At 38.8% G+C, this 27,425-nt stretch overlaps 1 protein-coding gene across 1 annotated transcript; it reads right to left on the bottom strand.

The window, feature by feature from the left end:
* Positions 1 to 12,897: 12,897 nt before the first annotated feature.
* Positions 12,898 to 27,425, bottom strand: XKRX (XK related X-linked). The gene is made up of 3 exons (XM_077144795.1): positions 25,249 to 27,425; positions 21,329 to 21,597; positions 12,898 to 15,871 (listed from the first exon to the last, which is right to left on the bottom strand). The coding sequence occupies exons 1-3, from the start codon at positions 25,581 to 25,583 to the stop codon at positions 15,126 to 15,128; spliced, it is 1,350 nt and encodes a 449-aa protein (XP_077000910.1). The 5' UTR covers positions 25,584 to 27,425; the 3' UTR covers positions 12,898 to 15,125.

Raw genomic sequence — 27,425 nt, 5'->3', positions numbered from 1 at the left:
AAAGTCAATAATCAATGTAACACACCACATTAATATAATGAAAGAATAAAATCCATGATCACCTCAGTTCATGCAGAAAAGGCATTTTATGAAATACTGCACCCTTTCATAATATAAGCACTCAAAAACCTAGATATAGAAGGGAACTTCCTCAATACAACAAAGGGATATATGAAAAACCCACAGCTAAGATCCAACTGAATGGTAAAAGACTGGAAGTTTTCCCCAAAAAATCAGGAACAAGATAAGGATGTACACTACTGCCATTGTCCTCAACATTTCCTGAAAGTCCTTGTAAGAGCAATTAGGCAAGAAAAAGAAATTCAAGAAATCTAAATTGGAAAGGAAGAAGTAAAACTATCCCTATTCACAGATGACATGATCTTCTATATAGAAAATTTTGATGCATCTACAATAAAGCTACCAGAGATAATAAATGCATTCAGCAAAGTAGTGGGATACAAGATCAATACAAAAAAAAAAATCAGTTGTGTTTCTATACACCTGCAAGGAACAATTTGAAAATGAAATCAAGAAGGCAGTTTCATTTAAAATAGCAAGTAAAAACTGAAATATTTAGGAATAAATTTAACTAAGGATGTAAAGAAGTTGTACATGGAAATCTACAAATCATTACTGAAAGAAATGAAAGAAGAGCTAAGTAAATGGAAAGGTATTCTATGCCCATGGATTGGCATACTTAATATTGTTAAGATATCAATACTACCCAAAGCAATTTACAGATTCAATACAATTCCAATCAAAGTTCCAACTGCCTTCTTCACAGAAATGAAAAAGCTAATCATCAAATTCATATGGAATTGCAAGGGGCCTCAGACAGTCAAAACCATCTTGAAAAAGAAGACAAAGCTGGAAGACTCACACTTTCCAGTTTCAAAGCTCATTATTAAAAAGCTACAGTAATCAAAATAGTGTGGCACTGGCAGAATGACAGACATATAGAACAACAGACTGGAACTGAGTCTAGAGATAACCTCTCATATCAGTGGCCAGTTGAGTTTCAACAAGGGTACCAAGTCCACTCAATGAGGAAAGAACAGTCTCTTTGTGCAGCTCCTCTGGAGGCAGTGTGATGGTTCCACGGGAGGTTAAGGGTGGGGTTGCCATATGATCCTGCAACAGCGTTGCTAGGTATATTCCTGGAGGAACAGAGAGTGGGAACATGAATGGATATTTCACACTGATGTTTATGGTGGCAGTGTTGAAGATTCAAATAGATGGAGGTAGCCTAAGGGTACAATGAAGAATGGAAGGGGGAACTGTGGTGTATATGGACTACTGAGCAGATGCAAGAAGGAATAGAGTTGTGAGACATGAAACTAAGTGAATGAACCTTGAGGACAGTATGTTGAATGAAATGGCAGAAACAAAAAGACAAATATTATCATGCCTCACTCATGTGGACTAACTATAATATACAAACTTGGAGAATTGAAGTCAAGAGCATGGGTTATCAGATTGGAGCATATTGTAAAGAGTCCTAGATTGTAAGATCTTATAGCAGTCACATATATTCAGGAGTTGTAACTATTACTTCTAAATTCTGAGATACTGAGCTATTTGTGTATAAACTCATCATTCCCTGAAACTTTGGATATTTTTGTGACACCTAAGAATACGAGTTAGAGCACTTGTGCTGATTTGAAAGGACTTATGTACCCTAGAAAAGTAATGTTTTAATCTTAATCCAATCTTGTGGGGGCAATCATTTCCCTTAGAGCCTATTTAGCACTATAATGGTGGGGACTTGATTAGATTATCTCCTTAGAGATGTGTCTCCCTCCATTCCAGATGGGCCTTAATTAGTTTATTGGAATCCTATAAAAGAAGAAGTATTTTGGAGAATGCTGTAGAATGGCAAAGCCACAAGAAGCAGAGAGTCCACCAGCCAGTGACCCTTGGAGATGAAGAAAGAAAACACCTCCCGGGGAGCTTCATGAAACAGGAAGCCAGGAGAGAGAGCTAGCTGATGATGCTGTGTTTACCACATGCCTTTCCAGATCTAAGAGGAACCTTGACCATGTTCACCATGTGCCTTCTCGCTTGAGAGAGAAACCCAGAACTTAATCGGCCTTCTTGAATCAAGGTATATTTTCCTGGATGCCTTAGATTGGACATTTCTATAGGTTTGCTTTAATTGGGACATTTTCGTGGCCTTAGAACTGCAAACTTGTAACTAATTAAATTCCCGTTTTTAAAAGCCATTCCATTTCTGGTGTATTGTATTCTGGCAGCTAGCAAACTAGAACAGCACTGAAGTTATGAAAGTCAGCATTACTTTACACAGTAATTGTTTAAAAAGTTAAGAAAGTGATCAGACCTCAATTAGAGACATGAATGAAGCTGATCTGGATAAGACTAAGGTAAATCAGAATACAGGGTAAGGGATGATATGGTCCACATTTTAAAACTTCAACTTCTGTGTGAGACCAAAGGGAAAGATGTTTATTTGGTGAAAAATTTATATTTTGGGTAGTGCATTATGTGATTTAATTTTTATGGTCAGTTTATTTTTAACACAATAATTACATGGAATCTTGAATAGAGTATGTGATCTTGTTGGTTTGTACAGGGTTGTGTGATGCACCAATACATCCCAGAGTAATTTGGGTAGAGAATAAATAAGGATTTGCAAAGTCCCCTTGGGGGACTGGAAAGAATGGAGGAAATATTCAACTTCCTCATCTGGGGAATTCCTGATATTCTTGCAAGCAGTGGGGACAACCAATTCAATAGTCTGAGTCCTCAATCTTGGGGTTCACCCCTATTAAACTTATTACTGCAAAGGAGAAGTTAAGCCTACTTATAATTATGCCCAAGAGTCACCCTCAGAGAACCTTTTTTGCTGCTCAGATGTGGCCTCTCTCTCTAAGCTAAGTCAGCAGGTGAGCTCAGTGCACAAACACCCCCCAGGTGGAACATGACTTCTCGGGATGTAAATCTCCCTGGCAACATGGGATGTGACTACTGGGATGAGCCAGGACCCAGCATCATGGGATTGAGAAAGCCTTCTTGGCCAAAAGAGGGAAGAGAGAAATGAGACAAAATAAGTTTCAGTGGTTGAGAGATTTTAAAGAGTCGAGAGGTTATCCTGAAGGTTATTCTTATGCAATATATAGATATCCCCTTTCAATTTTTGTTGTATTGGAGTAGCTAGAGTGAAATACCTAAAGCTGTTGAACTGTATTCCAGTAGCCTTGATTCTTGAAGATGATTGTATAACTACATGACTTTTATAATATGACTGTGTGATTATGAAAATCTTGTGTCTGATGCTCCTTTTATCCAAATATGGGCAGATGAGAAAAAATAAGGATAATAAATACATAAATAATAGAGGAGATGAGGGGTAAAAAAAAATTGGGTAGATTGAAATACTAGTGGTCAATACGAGGGAGGGGTAAGGGGTATGGGATGTATGAGCTTTTTCTTTCTTTTTTCTTTTTCTGGAGTGATGCAAATGTTGTAAAGATGATCATGGTGATGAATACACAACTATGTGATGATATTGTAAAACATTGGTTGTATACTTTGGATGGACTGCATGTGTGTAAATATATACTAATAAAAATCAAATAAAAAAAAGAATAGTCTCTTCAAGAAATGATGCTGGGAAAGCTGGATATCTATATGCAAGAGAATGAAAGTTAACCACTACCTCACACCATATACAAGAAATTACCTGAAAATGGACCAATGACCTAAATATAAGTGCTAAAATTATAAAACTCTTTGCAGAAAACATAAACATATATCTTCAGTGCCTTGTGTTGAGCAATAGATTCTTATCACTTATACAAAAAGCATGAACAACAAAAGAAAAAATATATAAGTGGGACTTTATCAAAATTAAAAACTTTAATGCATTGAAAGACATTTTCAAGATAGTGAAAAGCCAACCAACAGAATTGTAGAAAATGTTTGGGAACCATATATCTGATAAGGGTCTAATATCCAGAATATATAAAGAACTCCTATAACTCAACAAAAAAGATAAGCAGCCCACCTTAAAAATGGGAAAAGACTTAAATAGCCATTTCTCCAGAGCAGATGTACAAATGAACAATAAGCACATGAAGAGATGCTCAACATTATTAGCCATTAGGGAAATGCAATTCAAAACCACAATGAGATACTACCTAATACCCACAAGAATGGCTATTATTAAAAAAAAAAAAAACACAGAAAATAAGTGCTGGTGAGGAGGTGGGGAAAAATAAGAATCTTAGTGCATTGTTGGTAGGAATGTAGAATGGTAAAGTCACTATGGAAAACAGTTTGGTAGATCTTTGAGAAGTTAAACGTATAACTACTATATGACCAGGCAATCCCACTTCTTGGTATATACCCAAAAGAATTGAAAGCAGGGACTTGGAAAGATATATGTACAACAATGTTCATAGCAGCATTATTCACAATAGCCAAAAGTTGGAAGCAACCCAAATGTCTATCAACAGATGAATGGATAAACAAAATGTGGTATAGCTGTATAATGAAATGTTGCTCATCTTTAGAAAGGAATGAAGAACTATCCCATGCTACTAAACATGTACCATGAAGATCTATTGTTGACTGAAATAAGTTATACACAAGGTGATAGATACTGTATGATTCCACTCATATGAAATAATTGTAATATGCAAATTCACAGAGATGGAAAGCAGAGTACCAGTTCCCAGGGAGGGGGAATTGGTAGTTAATATATAGTCATCCCAGGGAGGGGGAATCGGTAGTTAATATATAGTCAATAGAAACAAATAGATTTCTATTTAGGGTTATTGGATAATTCTGGTAATGGAATTCATAAATCCCCCCACACACACACACTAAAATGCACCCCTACCCACCACCAATGGAAACCCTACTTTTCCCTCAAGATTTAGTTCAAATCTCACATCCTGTTTACTTCTTCTCATCTACCCAGCTAGACCTGAATCTCTCTTTCCTCGGTGCTACCACAGCACTTTGCTTATATCTCATTGCCTCACAGGACCAGATTTATAGGGAAAGCAAAAGCAGAAGCAGGCTCCAATGGTTAGGCAATAAAACTCCATGGAAACAACCTCACTAAAAAGTATTCAGGAAAGCCAAGTATTTGCATTTCTTCTCTTCCTGTCTCAATACCCAATGACCCACTGCTCCCCAAGCCAAGCCACAGCCCTAAACTCTAGGGCTAAACCTATTATATACCTTCCCATCCTAAAAACCTCAGTTTTTAACTTTATTCTTACTTGAATAAGTCCTTACTTTTCTGCCTTGGCACGGAATTCCTGACATAGCGCCCTATACACACTCAGGGAAATTCTAATTTCCTGAACTGGCTATGTCTGTTCAATCCTAGTCTCCTGTCTGGAAGAGAGGGGAGCTTGCCTATCAAGTGTGGATACTGAGACTGAGGCTGGCAGGAGGAATCTCTTATTGGCAAGTGAGCCAATCCAATGGGAAGAGCAACTTGGAGAGTCAAGTGAGGCCAGAGGTTAGTAAACTAGAGAAGAAGAGCCAAATACATAAGGAAAGTAAAGAGGGAGTGGAGCCCATAGACAAGAATATGAATGCATGGAGGGCAGGGAATCATAGAGAGCAGTCTAAGCCATGGGCTAGATTGAATAATTATTAGGGATAAGGGCCTTTTGCCTGTTCTTTTCTGTGTGAAGTCTGAATGGACCTGTCCCATTTAAAGAACCAAAATACAAGTGTAAAATGCTCATTTGACTTCAATCCTACCCAGTCCAGATGAAGGGACCCAATATCTATGGGAGGCAGTATGGTAGAATGGAAAGAGTATGTACTTTGGAATAAAAAAAGACCAGGGTTTCAATTTTGGCTCTTCTCCTTCCTATTTGTGAGATCTTGGATAAGTTACTCTCAACTTTAGCTTCTTCATGGGAAAATGGAGATAGGTAGCATCTACCACACAGTGTCATTGTGATGATAAAATGAAATTATATAAATAGCCTAACTTGTAACTTGGTATCTAGTATGCACTCGATACATGACAGCACCTTCCTTCAAGGGCACCTGTCATAACATGTCTTATATTTCTACTTAGTTGTATATAGTACATGTCTGTCTCTCCAGACAGATCATAAACTTGTTGAGTGAGGGCAGGCATTGGTGTGAATCATTGTTTTATATATTTATTCTTTAAATCAATATATTTTTCTGAATAGAAATATCACATAAAGTTAAATTCAAATATTGTAGAATACCTAAAACAGGAGAAATCTACAAAATCTCCCCTATTCCAACCCCCAGAGAACTGCCATCAAGATGTGGAACAAATTACTCCAGGTCCCTGCTACTGTTGTTTTTGCTTTGTATTTAATAAAAATGGGATAATTGTTAAAAATATAATTCTGAAAATTGCTAATGAAACAAACATAAGTTTCATACAAATAGAGAACATGTGTCGAAGTTTTATTTAACTCATCAAGTAGGAGACCAGCAGGATGGCAAGGTCAAGTCAATTCAAAAAAGGAAATAACTAGAAATTAAATATGGTCTGTGAAAAAAACAAAGGAATGCTAAGTTAAGATTGCTATGTTACAGTCAAAGTTGGTTAATGTCCTAAAGGGCAATAAAACCTAATATCTTTGTGTCTTCTTTAGGTGAGCAGAAAAGAATATCATTTCATCTTATTAATTTTACAGAATTGTGAAATAACTGGACCCCAATCAATTGTGCTAGATTACAGCTCTCTAGACCTAGAAAGTCAGATGGACCTTAGGCACACCTGTTAGAAAATGTTCATAGTGTGACATTTAAACTTCAAGAAATCATCTTTTCCCTTTGACTTAATGTCCTATTGCTACTGTAACAAATTATCACAAACTTAGTGGTTTAAAACAGAAATTGATTCTCTCACAAACTTCGTTTCAATGGGCTGAAATCAAGGTGTAGGTAGTAGGGGAGAATCTGTTTTCTTGCTTTCTCCTGCTGCATTCTTTAGTTTGCAGCCCCTTCCTTCATCAAAGGCAGCAGTACAGCATCTTCAAATCACCTTCTTTCTTATAAAGACCCTTGTGATTAGAGCAGGCCCACCTGGATAATCTCCCCATTTTAGGGTTAATTGACTAGCAATCTTAATTATCCCTAGCCACATAATATATCCACAGGTTCCAAAATTAAGGTGTGGAGATCTTTTGGCGAGGGGCATTATTCTTCCAACACACCCTTATTTTCAATTTTTGGATAATTCTTCATGACCTCATCCTATACAGTTTGTTCTTCAACTTGCTATTTTTCTGTATTGTTTTATTTTTTAAACATTTTTATTGTGAAATATATATACAAAAAATGCAATAAATTTCAAAGTACATTTTAACAAGTAGTTTTAGGACAAATTTCTAAGTATGGTATGTGTTACAGTTCTACCATCTCCAGTGTTTCCTTCTAGCTGCTCCAAGACACTGGAGACTGAAAAGAAATATCAATATAATGGTTCAGTAGTCATACTCATTTGTTAAATCCTATCTTCTCTGATACAACTCTTTCTCCTGTGATCCTTCTCCCACTCCTTAGAGATATTTGGGCAAAGACCATTCTAATATCTTCATGTTGAAAAGGGGTGTCGACATTATGGGGTAGGAGAATGCAACTGACGGATATGATACTCTTGGAGAGAGTGGTGACTCTGGGTTTCAGGGCTTATATGGCTTAGGAACCATCTGGAGGTAATAGGTTTCTGAAAAATAAACTTCATTAGTGAAACTTTCATAGAGTCTCAGATAAAGCCCTGGGTATTCTTTAGGGTTTACAGGAGTACTGTTCAACTTGCTTTTCTCACTCATCTTTTCACTTAGCACATGCTGTATGAATCTACCAATTTTTCCTAATAGTCATACAGTATTCCAATTATGGAGTTGCCAAAATTTAATCACATCCCCATACCCAAAAACTGAGTCATTATCAATTTTTCACCATTATAAACTGTGCAGCAATAAATATCCCTGTACATGTCTCTTTGTACCCTTGTGACTGTCTCTATAGAACAAAGTCTTAGAGGTTAATATCCTAGGACAAAAAGTATGCCTGCTTAACTATAAATGTTGGAGGGGATGTGGAGAAATTGGATATTTATGCACTGCTAGTGGGAATGTATAATGGTACACACTATGGGGAACAGTTTGGCGGTTCCTTATGAAACTAAATATCTAGTTGCCCTATGACCCAGCAATAGCACTACTTGGTATATAACCAGAAGAGCTGAAAGCAGTGACACAAACAGACATTTGCACACTGATGTTCATAGCAGCATTATTCACAATCGCCGAAAGATGGAAACAATCCAAATGCCCATTAATAGATGAGTGGATTAACAAAATGTGGTATATACATACAATGGAATATTATGCAGCAGTAAGATGAAATGATGTTCTGAAGCACATGAGAAGATGGATGAGCCTTGAGGATATAATGCTGAGTGAAATAAGCTGGACACAAAAGGATAGATGCTGTAGACTTCACTTTTATGACCATTGTAAAGGTAAAATCAGAGGCATATAATACAGAATAAAGAGGACTTAGAGATACACAGAAGCTAGGGATGCTTGAATGGTTAGCTAATGAGGTTGAACTCAAATGTAAGGGAATAGATAGAAGTGAAGGCAGTTCTATAATATTACTTATGGTGGGTCATAAGTAATTTTACCATATTGAAGATGAACAAGATTGAAAATGTTTGTATAGACCTATGTGTCCTATTGATTAACAGTAGAAATATAAATTAGTTCTAGCAAGAACTTACTTCAAAGGTTTGATTCGTGTACAAAGAGTGTTTAAGTCCAGGGTACAGAGGGAAAACTACTATTGCAAGCTATGGGCTGTGTTTAACAGGAAAGCATCAGCACTACCACAGCAACAGCAGGGGTAAATAATGGGGGGAGGGACAAAAGTTAAGGGGAGGTTTAGATCTCCTATTTTGTGAGAGTTTGTTTATTGGTTATTTTTCTCTTGGGAACAATGAAATTATCTAAAATTGAGAGTGTTGATGGGCTGTGGACTTTGAGAGTTATATATGATGCCTAATAAATGCAGGTGGCTGAAGGATATAATGACTGAAAAGTAGATTGGTGAATGATGGTGTATACATATGATCGAATATTGTGCTGCTACAAAAAGGAAGGAAGTAGTGAGGCATACAACGATGTGTATGAACCTGTGGGATATTTGGTGAGGCAAAATAAGCCAGAAATGAAAGAACAATTGTTGTATGGTTTCCTTTAGAAAATGTTTATAAGAAAGCAGTGGCCTAGACTGTAAGCTCTTGTAGCAGACACATTTAGACCAAAGGGGTAATTATTATTTCTGGATTTTGAAAGGCTGTTTTATATATCTATAAACTGGTATTCAGAGATAAGAACGAAACCTATCTGAATTTAAGTAATTCAGAACACAGGGGTAAGGAAGATGTTGTCTATATTTCAGAACCACACATACTCTTTGAGCCCAAAGGAAGAAAGACCTACTTTGTCTGGAACCTAAATTTTCTGTGGCACATAATCTAACTCAATCTATCTGGATAGCTCATTGAATAATTGAAACACAGGGAGCACAGAATAAGAATGAGGGCCTTTAATCCTGTATAGCTTAATGTAATGCCTGATACATGGTAAAATATATTAAACAGATAATCAAAAAGTAATGGCAAGGTCCCTTGAGGGATGGGAGAAAAATTATGGAACTATTAAACTTTACCATCAAGGAATCCCCTGATACTGTGTCAAACATTACGGACACCCAAATCAATAGGCCAAGTCCTTGATCTTGAGGCTTACTCTTCTGAAGCATATGTATGTTGAGGAGTTTAACCTACCTACAGGTATGCCTAAGAGTTACTTCTGGAGGACCTCTTTTGTTGCTCAAATATGACCTCACTCTCTCTAAGCCCAACTCTGTAAAAGAAATCATTGCCCTCCCCTCTACATGGGACAAGACATCCAGGGGTGAAAAACTCCCTGGTGGCGTGTGAGATGACTCCCAGGGATGAGTCCAGCCCGGGCACTGTGGGATAAACAATTCCATCCTGACCAAAAGGGGGAAAAGAAGTATAACTAATAAAGTGTCAGTGGGAGAGTTCAAATGGAGCTGAGAGGCTACTCTTGAGATCACTCTTATGCATGCTTCAGTTAGATATCGCTACCTATCATAATTTGCCAAACCACAACCAAAACCATTCCTGCCAATCCGAAAGAACACCTAGGGTGTATATACGATTCTACAAGGGTTCCATGTGGTAGGGTAACTTTCCAGAAACCTACAAACTCCAGATAGGTCCCTGGACCAGATAAGTCCTGAAATGCAGAGGGGTCAGCCTCTCCAGAACATCATCTAATTCCATCCCCCTATCCCATATTATTGACAGCCCCTTCCAACATGAAAAAGTTAGAATGGGCATAGCCCAAATAACCCTAAAGAGTGGGGTAGAAAGATCAAAGGTGATGATGGATTATACAGAGAAGGTAGGATTTAACAAATGAGTATGACTGCCTAATCATTATATTGGTATTTCCTTTATTCTCCAGTATCTTAGAGCAGCTAGGAGTGAAAACCTAAAATTGTGAAATTGTAACTCATTCAAACTCTGAAATCTATTCTACAACTAATTGTTGTGCTGTGCTTTGAAATTTTTTGTCTTTTAGTATATTTGTCATGTTTCAAAAAAAAAAAAAGAAAAAAGTGATGATAAAAAATATATATATATTCCTTCTAGCCTCCAATGTTCTAGAGCAGCTAGAAGGTAATATCTGAGATGATAGTATGGTAGCCCATGACAAACTCTGGGCTCTGTCCTGTAACTACTTGTTGAAGAGTGTTTTCGAAACGATTGCTTTTTTCTTTCTTTGCTTTGTATGTACGTTATATAATACAATAAAAAAAGTTTTAATAAAATATGCCTGCTTTTTTATAAATACTGACATATCAACCTCCAAAAATTTGTACCAATATTTGACACATACCAATGATGTAAGTGTGTGCCTATTTATTTACAACTTCACTTACACTAGACATTTGGGATTCATTTTTGAGTCCTTCAGCATCTATCTAGCACTATGAAATATCCATATATGTCTTCCTGGCATAAAATAAGAGCTTAATAATGTTTGATGAATTAAATTGAAGGTGAAAATAATGCAAATCCACGTTACAACTCAGAGGGCTTGTGTTAATGATGCATTTGTAGCTGAGCTAATGTAGATAAATGCACCCTATTATAAAGTGTTATTCAGATGTTCAGTATATTTTAATACATGGAAATAGGTTCTTTTCACACCTAGTTCTTGTATTTCATTATGGTCTTCAATTGCATACAGGTTGAACTTGCTACTTCCCAGTTTCACATGGCACATGCTTTGTTGCCAAGACCCATGACATACTTTCACTGTGCAACCCAGCCCTTCTAAGGTCTAAAGTGATATGACTGATTTTTCCAGTCTTTCGGGAGGAAAGACAAAATATTATGGGCATGTGTGTCCTGTGAAGACAACCCAATAGCAAAAGCTTCAAAGGATTCTGACCTACACTCTTGGGTAGGTAAATATTTTGGAGGGCTTTTCTATAGACTTCCTAGAGATGGAGCTCTGTGGGTTTAGATGAAACGCGCTGGTGAGTATCCTACCCTATAGCTAACCACCCCTAATCCCATCCTTCATCCTCCTTCCACCCTGGGAAGTAGCAGTAATCTCTGTAATGGCCTTCTAAAGTACAAGAGTGAGAGAGCTGCCTGAAAGAGTTTGAGGCTCTCAGGATTGAGACAGCTGAGAGACAGGCATCATTCTTCCTCTTCCGTATCCACTGGCCTTCTCTAGAACTAGTCATCAGCTTCTCAGCGGGAGTAAGAGCAGTGTTGGCAGAGGAAGTGAAAGAGAATGGACTTTAGCTCTGCCCTACTCTGATTAGTTGTTTCTGGGGGCAGAGTCACAAAAATCTGAGTGGGAATTGCTTCCTCCAATTTTTTCCCCATGACTACGGTTTGGAAGGTGTGTGTTAAACAACATACAGGAGCAAAGATCTAAAACTGGAAAGGAAATAGGCTTCTCTACCACCCTTTCCCCATCTCCCAATCTCTCCACACCCCACACACACCTAGTCTCAATCTACAAGTGCATTTTAAGCACTCAGTTTTCACACCAGGCTATTTAGGATTTGACCCCTACCCTTACCCTAGAGTTAATTGAGTGGTATCCCCTGATAAGAAGTGTTAGAGGGAAAGAAGGTTTGGTACGAACCCAGCCACAGCCCAGGAAATATTCCTGAATTCCACAAGGGACCTAAGAGGATTTAAGAAGCTTGTGTCACAATTAAGAGTGTAAGCTCTGGAGCTTGACTGCCTAAGACTGAATCCTGTCACTTAACCTTTCTGTGCCTTAGAATACTCATCTGTAAAATGGGGGATAACAACAGTACCTACCTCCTCAGGCTTGCTATGAGAATTGAATGGAATAATGCATATAACACACCTAGTTCTGTGCTAGGCATAGAACAAGTGCTCATAAATATTAGCTATTACTTAATTCTTCCACAGTGCCTCACAGTTCTATGCCCATAGTTAAAGTATTTGTGAGGTGAATGAAACTGACAACTATTATTCTCTTTAATATATTTCCCTAATTTGTCCATACTTAGTCCACCAAATTCCCAATGATTTGAGAATAATCTCCCAGCTGTTGATAGAATGACCTAGTTCTTTTTCCCAGACTCAGTGATTCTGCTTCCTTTTCCAATCCCCTTTTCTCATTTGCTGGCCCCTTCTCTGCCTCCTGTCCCACTCAGCAAGACTTCCCCCTACTCAAGTACCCTCTATTGCTTTAAGATTTCAGAGGATAAAAAGAGAATAGTAGATTAAAGAAGTGTTTGCAGATGGAAAAGTGTGCTTCCTCTATGTTACCACATTCTACAGTCCCTTCTCATGTGTATCTGGAAGACTTCTGTGGAACAGAAAGTCCACCAAGTTCTGAAGATACATCGACATGAGGTATCATTAACATCGCTTTCCCTCTGATGAGGGCAGCAGGTTTTTCAGGTTGAAAGCTGCTCCACACCCTTCTCTCTAAACTTCTTGCATTCCCAGTATATTAAGTCACTGAGGCCAGAGCAATGTGAAGAAAAATCTGCCTGATCCAGGACCAAGCAACCATTTCTGGCTTGTACTTCTCTGCTCTGTCTCTAATTGTCATGCCAGGCTCAATGTGTGTCTATGTCTCCATAGTACCTGAACTTTAAGTAGCTGAATTAGATGATTTTTATCAGCCAAATTATAGTTCCACACTGTCCCTGCTCTTAATTGAGGATATGTTGACCACTGGGGAGAAAGTCTTGCTTGAATCCAACAGAGCCATGTATTCTTTTGGAGGTCTGATAGATTTTTTTTCAAGTTCACCTTAACTAACAGTCAGGAAAGAGCAGCATGTGCATTTTATGACAACCTAAGTTTCTTCTTCATTATGAAAAACAGAATGAGGGAGTTGGGGTTGAAAAAAGAAATCTCTTCTGCTCCAGAGCAAATCACTTCACTCTCTTTCAAATTAAGTAGCTGATCCTTTTGGCCCCAAACAGTGGTTGAAGATGGAAAACCACCACAGGCGTGCCAGAAAATAGGATGATTCTGCCCAACAGCCATGCTACTAGGAGAGGGTGTTACTCCAACATAATGTCTTGACACTGGGTTAGAGAAGAGGAAATGGCTAAAGATAAATCCTTAGCATGATCTCAAGAGTAAAAATGGATGTGAATGGGAAGGCTTAAGTCAGATTTTTCACTATTTCTTGCAGCATTATGGTGGCCATAACTGGTGAATTCTGCCAGGAGTTTCTCTTACTCTCCTGATCGGTAAAGGGCAAGCAGGAGTTTGGTAAATGTTGGGATACTCTATCTCAGCAGGTAGTGGCCATAAGAACCTCAATTCCTTGGTTACCTTAGAGCCATCTAGTAGACATTTCCATAAAAATACCTAGCTAAGATGAAATGTAAATATGCAGATAAATGAGAAATTGAAACCTGCAATCATCCACTGGAGGCATGGGAATATACAAAGTGTCAACAAACAAATGCTTCTTATTAGAGAGTAAAATTCTGTGGGAAGATAAAGGACTGATGATGATTTAATGTGGTCTGATTTCCCTCCTCCTCATTCAACCCCAAACAACATGAAGATCATGTTCCAGCCATTATTACTTTCTCTCCCCCATAAAAAACAAATCAATACAATACTCAGAGCAGTAGCAGACACAAGGCAGTCTTCATTTCTTGCACATATTAGAAACATTTTTTATTACAGTTCAGTTACTTTGAGGTCCATGCCAAGGAGTAAAACACTATGAGCACACACACAAAAAAAGCTGGGTTGGAGGAAATCCTTGTTAATGAAGCAGTACAGTGAGAGATTTCACTTCACTACTCCACCGACAAGCTAGAGGTCCATGAACATCCCTGAAATTAGAGTCTGGCTTGTGCCCAAAGGAATCCTACCCTCACTCCCACCCCAGAATATGCTTATGAAGGCCGCTGAAATAAGAGGGCCTTGCAGAACAACCACCAGCTTAATCCCAACAGAGAGCTAACATAGGGGAGTAACTCTTTTAACAATAGGGGTCATCCTTTCAGCCAGACTTCTCCCTGGAATTAAAAAGGCCCAAGCCACTCTCACAGTTGCAGGTTCCACACTACTCACACTGGTCCCTGGAAGGGTCCCACATCTGGTAAACTGTCACATTCTCTGATGTGTCAGAATATATTCTATTGGGATTCTGAACCTATAGCTGAGCCTAGAAAAGCCTGGTGAAGCCTCAAGTAAATGAACGGAGCTGTAAAAGTATAGAGAGCATAAGGGGCTTGGAGGTAAGTTATCCCAAGGACAGCCAGACCTGAGTGGCGGATGAAACAGTGAATGGTATCTCTGAATCTTCCATAGTGGATATTTCTGGTGTTCAAATATTGCAGTCTTTAGGAAATAAAACCTATTTGGGGGCTGTCCTTTCTTCTGATGGGCTTATCTGAAAACGCAAGAAAATATCCTGGTAAGTACCTACTCAAGAACCTCATCTTTTCCTTTGGTTTCACAGTTGTTCTTGGAAACCCCAATCCATCCCAAAATACCCAGAGTAGAATCAGACAATGTTTTGCCTTGCTTCAGCTTCAAAGGATGGCTCCAAGTTCTCAGCTCTGCCCTGAGAGTGCCGGTGGCAGCAGATACAGTGTAGGTAGTCTACAACATTGTGGGTGAAGAGTGAGCGCAATGGATGCAAGTACTGGAAGAAAAGGAGCATGAAGCCAATGGAAATCAGGTAAGCAATAATGAGCTGCAAGGCAATGAAGGAATGACAGTAATTTAGTAATACTTTCACTCCAAAGAACTTAAAAACCAAGACCATGATCACATTCTCAACTAACCGCACACTATAGTGCAAGCCCATATATCCCCAGTTCTGGCCTTTGTCAACAAGTTCCCTGTCTGCCAACCTCAACTGCATGGCTGACCAGCAAGAGAAGTTAATGCCAGCATAGAGTACAGTGACTGAAATCAGCACTATCAGTGTGCCTACCCGGCTGAAATTTTTCTCAATGTTATTGGGCATCTGGGCACCACTCCTCCAGAACTTAACCCAAGGTTCAAAGAGGATGATCAGGAAGTTTAGCAGTAAGAAGGGCACAGCCTTCAATTTCAAGGTGGCTGAGAAGAGCACCAGAATCACTAAGCGGGAAGTGATCTCCAATGTTCGCCAGATGGCAATGCAGAGGACTTCTAGAGGCCCAAGGCGAACTTTGTATTCATCGTACTTGATCTGGATAGCCAACATATTGCAGAGGGTAGCCCCATAGGTGACAGATACCAGGGAAAAGACCATTAGCACAGCTGTAAAAAAAAAAACAAACAAAAAACAAGGATCAGAGATGATAGGTGACATATCAGGACCCCATTTAAGAGCAAACTTAAGTATGATCATAGCTATGTAAACAAATAGCATGCATAGAAAGAATATGGAAAAACATAAAACAAAATGCCTTTTGTAATAGGGTTTTGTATCAGCTTTTTTCAACTTTTCTCTGTTTTCTAAATTTCCTGCGATGAACATACAGTATAATACTTTCAGCATGTAAAAATACAAAAGGACCTCTTTAAGAAGAGTGAGTCTCAGTACTAACATGGAGAGGTTATTAACATAAAAACATTATATATAAAGGGATAAAGCAGAATCCACATGATGAAGTAGACTTCTGAGCAAACATTAAAGGAGGCGGAAAGAACTCCATCTGAGAAAATCCAGTCTATGGAGAATCATAAAAAATGACCTTGCTAATAGAAGTCCCTACATAGATGCATATTTTCTTCAAGAAACTAATCTTATGTGTGTGTGCTTCAAGAATGCTTAACCCAGTGACGTGTCAAGTGTATACAAGGAATTCCATGAAGACAGAATGGACCATATCTATTTTGTTCAGTGATGTATGACCAGAGCTTAACACACTGTCTGGAACATAGTGGGTAATAAATAAATGTTAGCGGAGTGACAAAGAGTTCTGTGTTTAAAGAGGAAGTATAAAATGCCTAAGATTAGAAGCCCTTGGTTCAGCTGTGTGGGATCTTGTGCAAGTCACTGAATATATCTGGTGTCTCAGTTTCCCAATTCACTGAGATACTCTAGAATTGCCTATATTTATCATCAGCAATGTTAATTCATCACCCCCATGTTCTAGTATACTTTAAGAATCCCTAAATTTCCAGTAGAGTGGTTAAAAATTTTCATAGCCATGACATATATACCACTGGTTTATGTTGGAGTAGGGTCCCCAAAGACTCAGGATGCTCTCTACCTTGCTATACTTAGTCTCAGCTATAGAAAACAGAGGTGGCCCTTTCTTTTACTTCCTTTATGTCAAAGGATATTGACTAATAAGGAAAAATCCAGTGCCTTCAAGGAGAGGGGTAACTGAGGGGTATTCATTCAAAAGAAAAGCCAGAGCTTTCTGTTCCCATTAAAAGACGGGTTCCAAGGAAACTAAAGCCAGGGAGCAGTCAATTCAACTTGCAAGAAAAGTAAAGACTTTCTCATGGAAACCCAAAAGGAACCAAAGATTTTTTCTGAGGTCATTTTCAGCTGTAAGTTGAGCGGTAGATGCTCAAAGACTGAAATGGGAGACCCTCCTAAAGTGATTACTCTTGGCTTTATAAACGATGCAGTTTTACCCTCAAGGGCTGACATGTTGTGTGGAAATGGGAATTTCAGAGTATACATCCAGCCAAATGTGTCAATGCTTTCTCTTAAATTAGAACTCGTTTATTGATAGCAATATAATCAAAGGAAGAAAGCCTGATCCTTCCAATAAATGCAAAAACCCATCTGTCGCCTTTCAAAAAATTCACAGAAGAGACCATAATACTGTTAGTGAATTTGCCCATTCATATTGATCCAGATGGCCTCCAAGAAAAAAACAAAGGCCTAGGAAAGGGGCAGCAAGGAGAAGATAGGGGAAAGTGAGGAAAATTAAACCAAGAAGTTGCTTTCAAAACTGTAAAAGAGATAGTACTGTCAAAGTTTTAAATAAGCTAAATCACCAAAGAATTGAAAACAAGGCCTTGGAGAAAGCTTCCCTCACATCTTTTGAATAGTGACATAGTTAGAAACACAGGTTCTAGAGGCAGACATTCTGGGTGCCAATCCAATCTTTGTCACCTACTATTTGTGGGACCTTGGGGAATTTACTTAATCTCTCAGTGCCTCTGTTTTCACATTTGGAAAATGTAGTTAATAGCAGTAATTACCTTTTAGGGTTGTTGGGATTAAATGAGATAATTACATGTAAAGGGTTTAGAGCAATGCCTAGAACACAGTAAATGTTATCTGCTAGCTGCTATCGTCATCATCATCCCCTATTTCCAAAAGCATAGTACGTGAACTTCCTTTACCTGGGCACTACACCAGCAGTTAGAAAATCAGGACTTAAAAACGGATAGAACAGTTAGAAATAAGCTTTATGAAAATGTGCAAGACCTATAGCAAAAAAGTGATATAACTTTACTGAAGTATGTTAAAAATGTTTAACAAATTGGAGAGATTTATCATCTTCCGATATGAAATTAACACTAAAGATGTAAATTACCTCCAAGTATTATAAATAACTTAATGCAATCCCAATCAGAATCTCAATGAAATACTTCATTTGCTGTTGTTACCATCTGCTTTGTTTTGCTTTTTTCAGTGTTGGTGGTGGGATTGACAAGTTGATCTTAGAATTAATGTATTTGGAAGATAGGGATAAATTGCTCTACTGGGTATGAGTTTTGAAAGGCCTTTGTAAGAAAGGCACAAAATCCCCCCAAAAGCAATAAAAGATTTGACTACATAAAAATTTAATGCTTCAGAATGCCAAAGGATGCTACATAACATAATGTGTATATTGTATCTTGCATGTCACACTTATGACATGTACACAAACAGAGAAAATGTGTGTGTGTATAGACAAAACATTATACAAATGTATATATACACATTCATCCACAGAAGAAAAAGGATTAAGATCTAGAATAATTAATAACTTCTATAAATTAATAAGAAAAAGACAACCCATTAGAAAAAGTGAGTAAATCATATAAGTAAGCAACTCACAGAATGTACACAATAAACAAACATGAAAAGATGCTCAGCTTCACTCATAACTAAAGCATCAAATTAAAGCTACCAGTTATTTTACAATCATACAACTAAATAACATTTAGTTTAGGATGTGGAGAAACAGGCACATTCATACATGGTGGGAGTATAAATTCATACCACTTTTTTTTTTTGGCAGTCATGAAGTTTATCTTAATTGAGGAGATGGATTGATGGCTGTATGCATATGTCAAAACTGATCAAATTGTACACTTTAAATACAGACCATTTCCTGAATTTCAGTGATATTTCATTAAAGTTGAAATATATATATTTTTCATACAACCTTTTGGGAAGGTTATTTGAAAATATCTATCAAATATCTAACATGCATATCCTTTCACTCAGCAACTGTACTGCGAAGAATTTATCCTATAAAGTCTCATTCAAGTACACAGATATTTACAAAGATACTCACTGTAGCATAGCTTGTAATTAGTAACAAACTTTTCATGTGAAAAGTTAGAAAGAAACTTAATTATTTCAGTAGAGGATTAGGGAAGTAAAACATAATAGTCCAAGTCATATAAAGGAAATATATATAACATCCACATTATATATATACATATTATAAAAATAACTGTGAAGAAAGATATATTGGCATACTTTTGAAAAATATTTGTGGCTGAATCAATGTTTAATACAGTCCATTTTTGTGGCAAAAATATATATACATAGATATTGTGTGTATGTTTATATTTCCATATATAGTATGGAAATACTGTTATTTCCATAGTAAAAAAAAGTCTGAAAGGATATGCACTGAATGTTTAGCAGAGCTTACTTCTGGGGAGTAAGATTACATTTCCTATTTTATATATATTCCACATGGTTTTGAATTTTTACCATAACTATGCCTGACTTTTTATTTTTGTTATTGAGATATCGTCACACACCACACGGTCCATCCAAAGTATACAATGGCTCACAATATTATCATATGTATTCATCACCATGATCATTTTTAGAACATTTGTATCACTCCAGAAAAATAAAAAAACCTTACATACCATCCTCCTTACCCCCCCTCTCATCGACCACTAGTATTTCCATCTACCCAATTTATTTTAATCTTTGCCCCCCCATTTATTATTTGCTTTTTTTCATATTTTTTAATCATCTGTTCAAACCCTAGATAAAAGGAGCATCAGACACGAGATTTTCACAACCACACAGTCACATTGTAAAAGCTATATAGTTATACAGTCATCTTCAAGAACCAAGGCTACTGGAATATAGTTCAACAGTTTCAAGCCTGAGTTTTATAATTAAAAAAATAAGGACTAAAAATAGTAATACACGATCATGGTAAAAATTTCAAACTATACAGAAGAGTATAAAATAAAAAGTAAAAGTCTGCTGACTTCTCATTCCCACTCCCCAGAGGTAGTTTCTTGCTGATTTTCCACAAATTTTCTGTGCATATACAATTATCTGTAGGTAAATCAGTTTGTGCATGTATTACTTATGTAATGTGTACCCTCAAAATTCTCAAGAGAAAAAGCCTCATCATTTCCAGAGAATTTTCTCCTCAAACAACTGTCAATTCTAGGTAAGTGAGAAGGTTCAAGACCAATAGAACATCATGAACAATTCTTAATGGAGAAAAAGAGAAAAGAAGGTGAATATTTCTCCTTATATCTCCACAGCTCTTTGAGAGAAAAGAGGATGAATTTTCTCCTTACATCTCCATGATGTGGAGCTTTGCCAAGCAGGGTTAGTATCTAACAAGGCAATGGTCCAAGTACCCACACTGGTACCAGCTCCAGCCCAAGTAGATATAGCTAATCTCATATTTTTAAAACTCTAACAGCACTTTATTTGATTTCGAAAACACAGACTCACATTTTATCCTTCCCTAGAGCTCTTACTCATCTCAGGATCCCTCTTTTACAAGTGGAAAATTAAGGCTTTGGTAACCCCCTCCAATGATCACAAAGAAGGTCAAAACTAAGACCAGGCCTGACTCTCATCTGTGTTCATTTCATGCCCCTTTTCTTCCTCTCCACTGGAATTGGGAGAAATGATTAAGTTAGTAGTTCTCAAATGTGGTTGATTGGAATCAACTAGGATGCTTTTAAAAAATACAGATTCCTGGCTTCCCCACACTCTGTGATTGATTCAAATATGGGGATGGAATGCAATTTTTAAAAGAAGCTTAACACAGGATTCTGATGATCGGTAATATTTGAAACCTCTTATTTAAAGACTTCTATACCTAAACAGCAATAAAAAATCGAATCATAATGTAAACACCATAGGCAAGGTAAAATAGCCCCTGATTATTGGGAATATTAGCATCTTCTGGGCCCAGAGAGGGTTTATTTGAGGCATTTTTAGTCTAAATAGCTTATCTCAACTTAGAAATCTGGCAGGCCTGAGATGTCTGACTCCCTGAGTTCTTTGACCAGTGTTATAAAATAGAACTTTCTGTGACTATGGAAATGATCTATGTCTGTGCTAATACAGTAGCCACTAGTTACATGTGGCCATTGAATACTTAAAATGTGGCTAATATGACTGAGGAAATGAATTTTTTTAATTTAATTTAATTTTAATTTTAATATCCACATGAAGTTAGTGGCCAGTAGCCTATGGACAGCTCAGGTTTAGACTTCTAAGATTTTAGTGGAGCTCTCCCCTCACCTGACCACACTCACCTCTACCCAGGGGAACCTCTGCAGAGATCAAGGTCACATACAGCTGATAGGTCAGCTGGGGCACTGAGCCCAGGAAGGCTTGAATCTGTGACATGCGTTTGTAGGTATTGCGGTGCATAGCCAGGGTCCGGATGGAGTGGCCCACTTCCCATTCTATCAGCACCTCCTCGCCATTTATTAACATCTTCTTTCGGGTGAGGCTGACATAGGGCTCCTCCTGCCCCTCCTTCTTCCACAGTGTGAGGTACTTAATCATGGCTTCCAAACATCTGCAGAAGTAAAGCATCATGGGAACTTAACTAAAGTTGTCTTGAGAAGGAAGGTTGTAGTGAGGGGGAAAAATGGAGGTTGTCTCTTGTCTTGCTCATTTCTCAAGAATCAAAGGGTTGATCATGCCTCTTAGAGGTTACTTGAAATCTAAACCCTTTTTTTCTATCCCTCACCCACTAAGAATACTAATTCAGACATACTTCTTTAAGGATTCAAGGAATTGTTTTGTCTTCTTAAGAGTAGGTCTGTGGTAGAAAAGTGCCTGGAATACAAATGCCCTAAGTAAGTACTGTTTTCTGTGTTGAAAGAGAATGATGAAGGTACCAAGGTCCTGTATTTCAGAGTACCTCAAGTTCCTTAGGTAAAGCATTTCTTATTCAAATCATTCAGCTCTATAAATTAGTGTTTTTATGTTCTGCTTTTTCAAGACAGAGCCCACAGCTATAAATGTCTCAGCCAAAAAGTCTATGGGGGTGGGAAATCAGGAAAAAAAAACCTCTTATATCCACAGGAAAGCAGTTCAGCAACAAGTGTTCTTGAAAACTTAACTTAGAACCGAATATACCATATACCTAGGGAACCTCAAAAGTTTTCTTCACATATACCCACAAAAGTTCTCTCCAAAGGTTGCCTTTTATGATTCTTGACCTATTTGGGTACAACAGCCTCTTAAATTTGATTCTTTCTTTTCAAACAGGACAATCTTCTTCGAGAGCCTACCACACCTGAGACAGTGAAAAGACCACATTTCCTGCTATACCCCTCCCACCTCCCCATATTATATATCAGAGATGGTTAGCAGTTCTGATGTGGCAAATAGAAGAAAAACTACTGGAACATCTAGTTTTGAAATACCTGAGTTACCACTTACCCATTCTCCCTGAAATGAATGGAAACTGCAGACCATTTCTATGACAAGTAAGAACATTTGTGGTTAAAATGAAGACATCTTCCCTGATGGACTGAGGGAAGGGTAGTATTTATCTTGCTCACTGCCTTATCACATAGTGGTATTTGACAAATATTTGCTGAGTGAATGAGTGAAAAGGAAGAAAGAATACACGGTGAGAAATGATGGTGGAAAACATAATAACAGCAATGAGATTTAAGAGAAAGATAGATCAGAGGCTCAGAGATTTATATATTCCCCAGGCTTTGGCTCCCGGTGGAAAAATTTATAACAAGAGCTGACTGCCATTTTCCATAGGACCCCTCTGAGATTGGTGCATGTGTGACATTCTGAAGCATGACGTTTCAAACTTTCACTTTCTAGGGACAAACTCTAAAATCTGGGAGAGAAATAAAAGGAAGGCACACAAAGGAACAATCAATGCTCTTTTCTGATTTGTGGAAAATGTGTAGGTGCATTTTCAACAAAAGGTTTTAGATTTCAACCCAAGCCCAATAATGCTATTGCTGAATATAATTACTGGGAGGAGGCGGTTGCATGAATACTTCTGTTTATGCTTCTATTCTTAAAGCTATTCACTGGTTTAAGTAAAGGTGTCTACCTTGATTATAGGCTTCAATAAATTGGAGTACATTTTCATTTCCAGAAGTATGTTTGCTCTCATAAAGGGAGCCAAACTCTCCAAACACCTTCTTGTGCCTGATAGTGCTAAACAAGTTCTTACCTACCTAAAAAGCAATTGGCCTTGAAAATAAGCATATCAAGAGTATAATTTATGAGTTTTTAATTATTTTGTCCCTACTGTGGGGTTACCTGACTGAGGTAATAAATGCTTCCCAATCTCTAGTGGAAGCTGACCCATGGCAATGAAATACAGCACTCAACACTCCATACACAGGGCCCAAATCAAAGATGGCTTGGGAAACCAAATAAAAAAGGGAAGTCAAAACTGGGGGTTAGGGCAGTATTTGCTGAATTTTGCATCTTGAGAGTGCTTAATCTGGTAAATCAACATATTGCATTTGAAAAAGGAAGAAAGAATGTTTGGTATAGGCCTTGCTCCATTTATGTCTTGGTTCCAAGTTGAAAATGAGGACTTTCTTGTACAGCTTAATTTCAAAGATTTAGGACTGGAAAGGATCTTTAGATCACCTAGTTCAAAAGCTACATATAGTCACTTAGTCACATCTGACCCACGAATGTGGTTCGGTCCATACAGTGTTTGTGTTTATCAGTTGCCAACACTTAAAATCATGACTTTTCATATGAAAGCCTGTTTGGGGGGCTTTCTCCTGAAATACTGGAGGATCTGGCAATACTGGGTCTGAATTCCAACAAGGAAAAACTGCCTGGAGCTGTAGAGCAGCTGCTTCCTTTCAGCAAATCATCAGACTCCAGATTGCCACCGCACTCAGTACTCTACATCATTTCTCTGACGTTGAGACTTAGTTTTCATTTAATATTACACATGAAGCTACTATTTTTCTTATACTTGGCCTGCTTCACTCATATAAGCCTCTTGCCTGGTTTCTGTAAGCATTTGAGTTTGAAACCCATGATCTAGCCCATTTACCTTTCAGAAGAGGGAACTGAGACTCACATATCTTAAAGAGATTTCACCAAGGCCATGCAACTAATGACAGAGGAGAACTGGAGTCCAGGTTTCCTGAATTTCAGGCCACTATTTCTGTTGATATCCCATTTTTTTCTCTTATGGAACCTAATCAATTCCTCCTTGTTTACAATTATACTGATTTTTTAAATGGGAGATTCCATCCTTAATCAGTATCACAAACTGTTTTTAGTTCTTTAGGATTGCGTTATGTCCCCGTTTCAATTACATCAACACTCTGACCCATATTCCTCAGGTGACTGAAGGTTTCTGCTTCTCTTGCAATCAAGACAAACTTGGTCCATTCCTCCCTCCTGACCTCATAAGTTTTGCAACATCTCCCTACCTTGAAAATCCCATAGCACCTAGATGAGTCTGCTGACACAGATGCCTATCTCCCTAGAATAAAGCACATCCTAGTCTGTTCACGCCAATCTTAATGGATAGAGTTGATACTATTTCATTGTGTTACTGCTTCCAAATGGGGAGATAGACCATTTTCCTTTGCCCCCTTCTAACTATGTACCTTTATGGCAGAAAGATACACAGGGTTAAATAGAAGACTTTTTAATTGACAGAGAAAAACGAACTACAATGGGTCGGGGCACTGGATTACCATGGATGGCTTCAGTATTTTTCAGATGTCAAATAATTCTGAAACATTTGAAAATGGCAGCAGCACCAGCCCAAGCAGCTCAGGGCAAAGAAACTGAATGTGGGATGGGATAGAGAGGGAAAGGAGCTTTCATCCGATTTACAGAGAGTCTAAAAGGCAGAGTCAAAATAACGCACTCTGCAGCTATGGCTTGTGTGCATAGGTTGACCAAGTCTACTGGTCCGTTTCAGTTTTCATAACCCAAACCCACAGAGGAAACATTATCTAATGAAGTTATTATCAATGGTACCATTATATAATTTGGGGACACAGGTACATGCCACATATTTATCATGGTAGCATTTAAAATTTCAGGTAAGATTATTTGGATGGTAGGCAGGGAAGTCAAGAGTTGAAGGGAATGGGAGGATTTTATTAGAAGCACAATACCAGTCTAGTAAAGATTAGATTCATCTTTCTCTGAACAAGTCTGGAGATAAAGGAATAGAGAGAGAGAAGAAAAAGTTGCTCACCTGATAACAGGCCCCAAGAGGATTAGATGCATAAACAGCAATAGAGGCTTATCTTTGGCCAGATCTCTGTGGACAAAAATGAGGGTCAACTGGACCATAATGGATGAAAACATAAAGAAGGAGAAGGTGTATGCCATCCAATAGGTTTCATTATTTTTCCGGTAGATTCTAACCATATACATGGCAGACGCAGCCTCTCCACAGTACAGAAAGGTGGAGAAAAGGATGCCAAATGGAAAGGTAAAGCGTGGATTGGCCCCTCGGATGACATCTTCCTCTAGAGGTGAAATTTGATCCACATTTGGCTCCTCAGGAATTTCATAAACTCTGTCCATTGTCGAGGTTCTGTGTGTTGCAGTCTGGTCTTCAGAACACGTTACACACCCCTCTCCCAAGAGAACTCCTGTAGCAACTGTACTCCAAGTATCCGTGAGGAAGGTTCTGTTAAGTCCAGGTCTGGAATGGAGATCCCCTAGTTAGAGCATGACACCCTTCTCTTTTAGCCTCAAATTAGACTTGTTGGAGTTTGGAATAGAGAGCTCTGGAATACACTTTGAACCTGACTCTCAATTGGACCAAGATTCCAATCGTCAACATATGTGCTGTGAAATTTGGACAAGGCAAAAGGAAGCATCTCAGAGCCCAGTCTGGATTCCAATTCCAGGTGCTCAGAGTCAAGCCATGGTAAGGGCTGTTTCTGTGGCAGTTTCTTCTTTCTCAGATCACAGGCAAGTGGGTAGCCAGTCTGTCAGGGCACCGATACTCAGCACCTCCTCGCGAGAGTGCACTTTAGGGTGCACTTTCAAGTCAGCCAAGAACTGAGTCAGCGCAGAAGAAGAGGGCGTGCAGCCTGAGAGTTCCTTCGGAGATTCGGTTCAGTGCTATTGCTAGCTCTGGCTATTAGCTCGCGAGCTTACCGGCACTCTTCGAGGACAGCTCCTTGGATTTCTCAAGCTTTGCCCCTCCATCCCATCCCACCTCTCCGCCGCAGGAAAGAGCAATGCCACAGACCAGTACCGGAGCGTCCTCTCGGGGAAAGTAGAAGAGAGCGTGCGCGTGCGCGCGGTACAAGATCAAAGGAAGGCTTCTTCTCCACTGAGAAACTTGGCTAGTGAGGCAGGACGCCAACTTGGCTGGGCAGATGTCGTCAAACTCTTGGGCGCCGCCTACCGCCGGGGTCCTGCCTAGCTCACGATTCCAGACTAGAGATCGGCAGCGCAGGAACTAAGGCGCCGTGATGGCTGGGGCCAACAAGATGGGAGGGGACAGTGGAGGCCAAACAAAACCAGCAGAAGAGTTCCAGGGAAGCCAGCCGAAAGAGTATCCAAATGGAAGGCGCGACAATAAGGGGCTTGGGCCACTCCTTAGAAGCACTTCTCACCATGAACCCCTGACCCCGGAGAGAGACACACCTATCACCTTTCTCTTAGAGCAGCAGGCGCCCATTCTTACCCTGCCCTCTCTAACTAGCTAACTGCCTGGCTCTCACACTTGCTCAACCCAAGCTGTTAAGCAGGTGTGTTCGCTTCTGCCGCAGGCTCGAACCTCCCTAGGTCCTATTGCGCTCCAGATAATATCACTGTAGTTGGGAGGGGGCTGGGAGGCAATTGGGTCATAGAATTTCCTCTCCTGCAAGACTGAATGCAGACAAAGGAAGATAGGAGGAAGGGGGGTGGGTGTGGGTGGTTTCAAGACTCAAGGTCAACTCACAGACACTGAAGCTCTTAATATCTGCCTTGATTTCTCCACTTGCAAAGTGAGGCCACGATAGGAGCTTTAGAATCAACTTTCAGGTCTTTGGCTGAAAGGTTCTGAAGTGGTGCCAAAATCTAAATAGACTGGCAAGAAGCCAAGAGAGCTGTTAGTAAAAACTGAGAAGGGTGTCTTAAAGAGCTCTGAAAATTGCCTCAATTCTTAGAGCAACCCTCCCCTGGCTTACTGAGCCTTTGATTTCATGCCTTCATTTGCATAATTCTAAACCCCAGAGAAAAACAGAAACATCTGCCTCTTGGTAATAATATAAAGTGGCAGAGTCTGTGCCAATCTCCTTTTGTCACAGAAATCCAGTAAAAAGAACCTATGTGAGGAGTGGGCAAAGAGCAGCCACCAATATGAAGGCTGGATGAAGAGGGATGACTTTAAAAGAGACTTAATGTTTTTGTGTTATTTAAACTTCT

This window comes from Tamandua tetradactyla, chromosome X (genome assembly GCF_023851605.1).
Source record: "Tamandua tetradactyla isolate mTamTet1 chromosome X, mTamTet1.pri, whole genome shotgun sequence".
NCBI classification, from domain to species: Eukaryota; Metazoa; Chordata; class Mammalia; order Pilosa; family Myrmecophagidae; genus Tamandua; species Tamandua tetradactyla.
The sequence above is the reverse complement of the archived record's forward strand: the minus strand, read 5'-3'. Positions and strand labels throughout refer to the sequence as shown.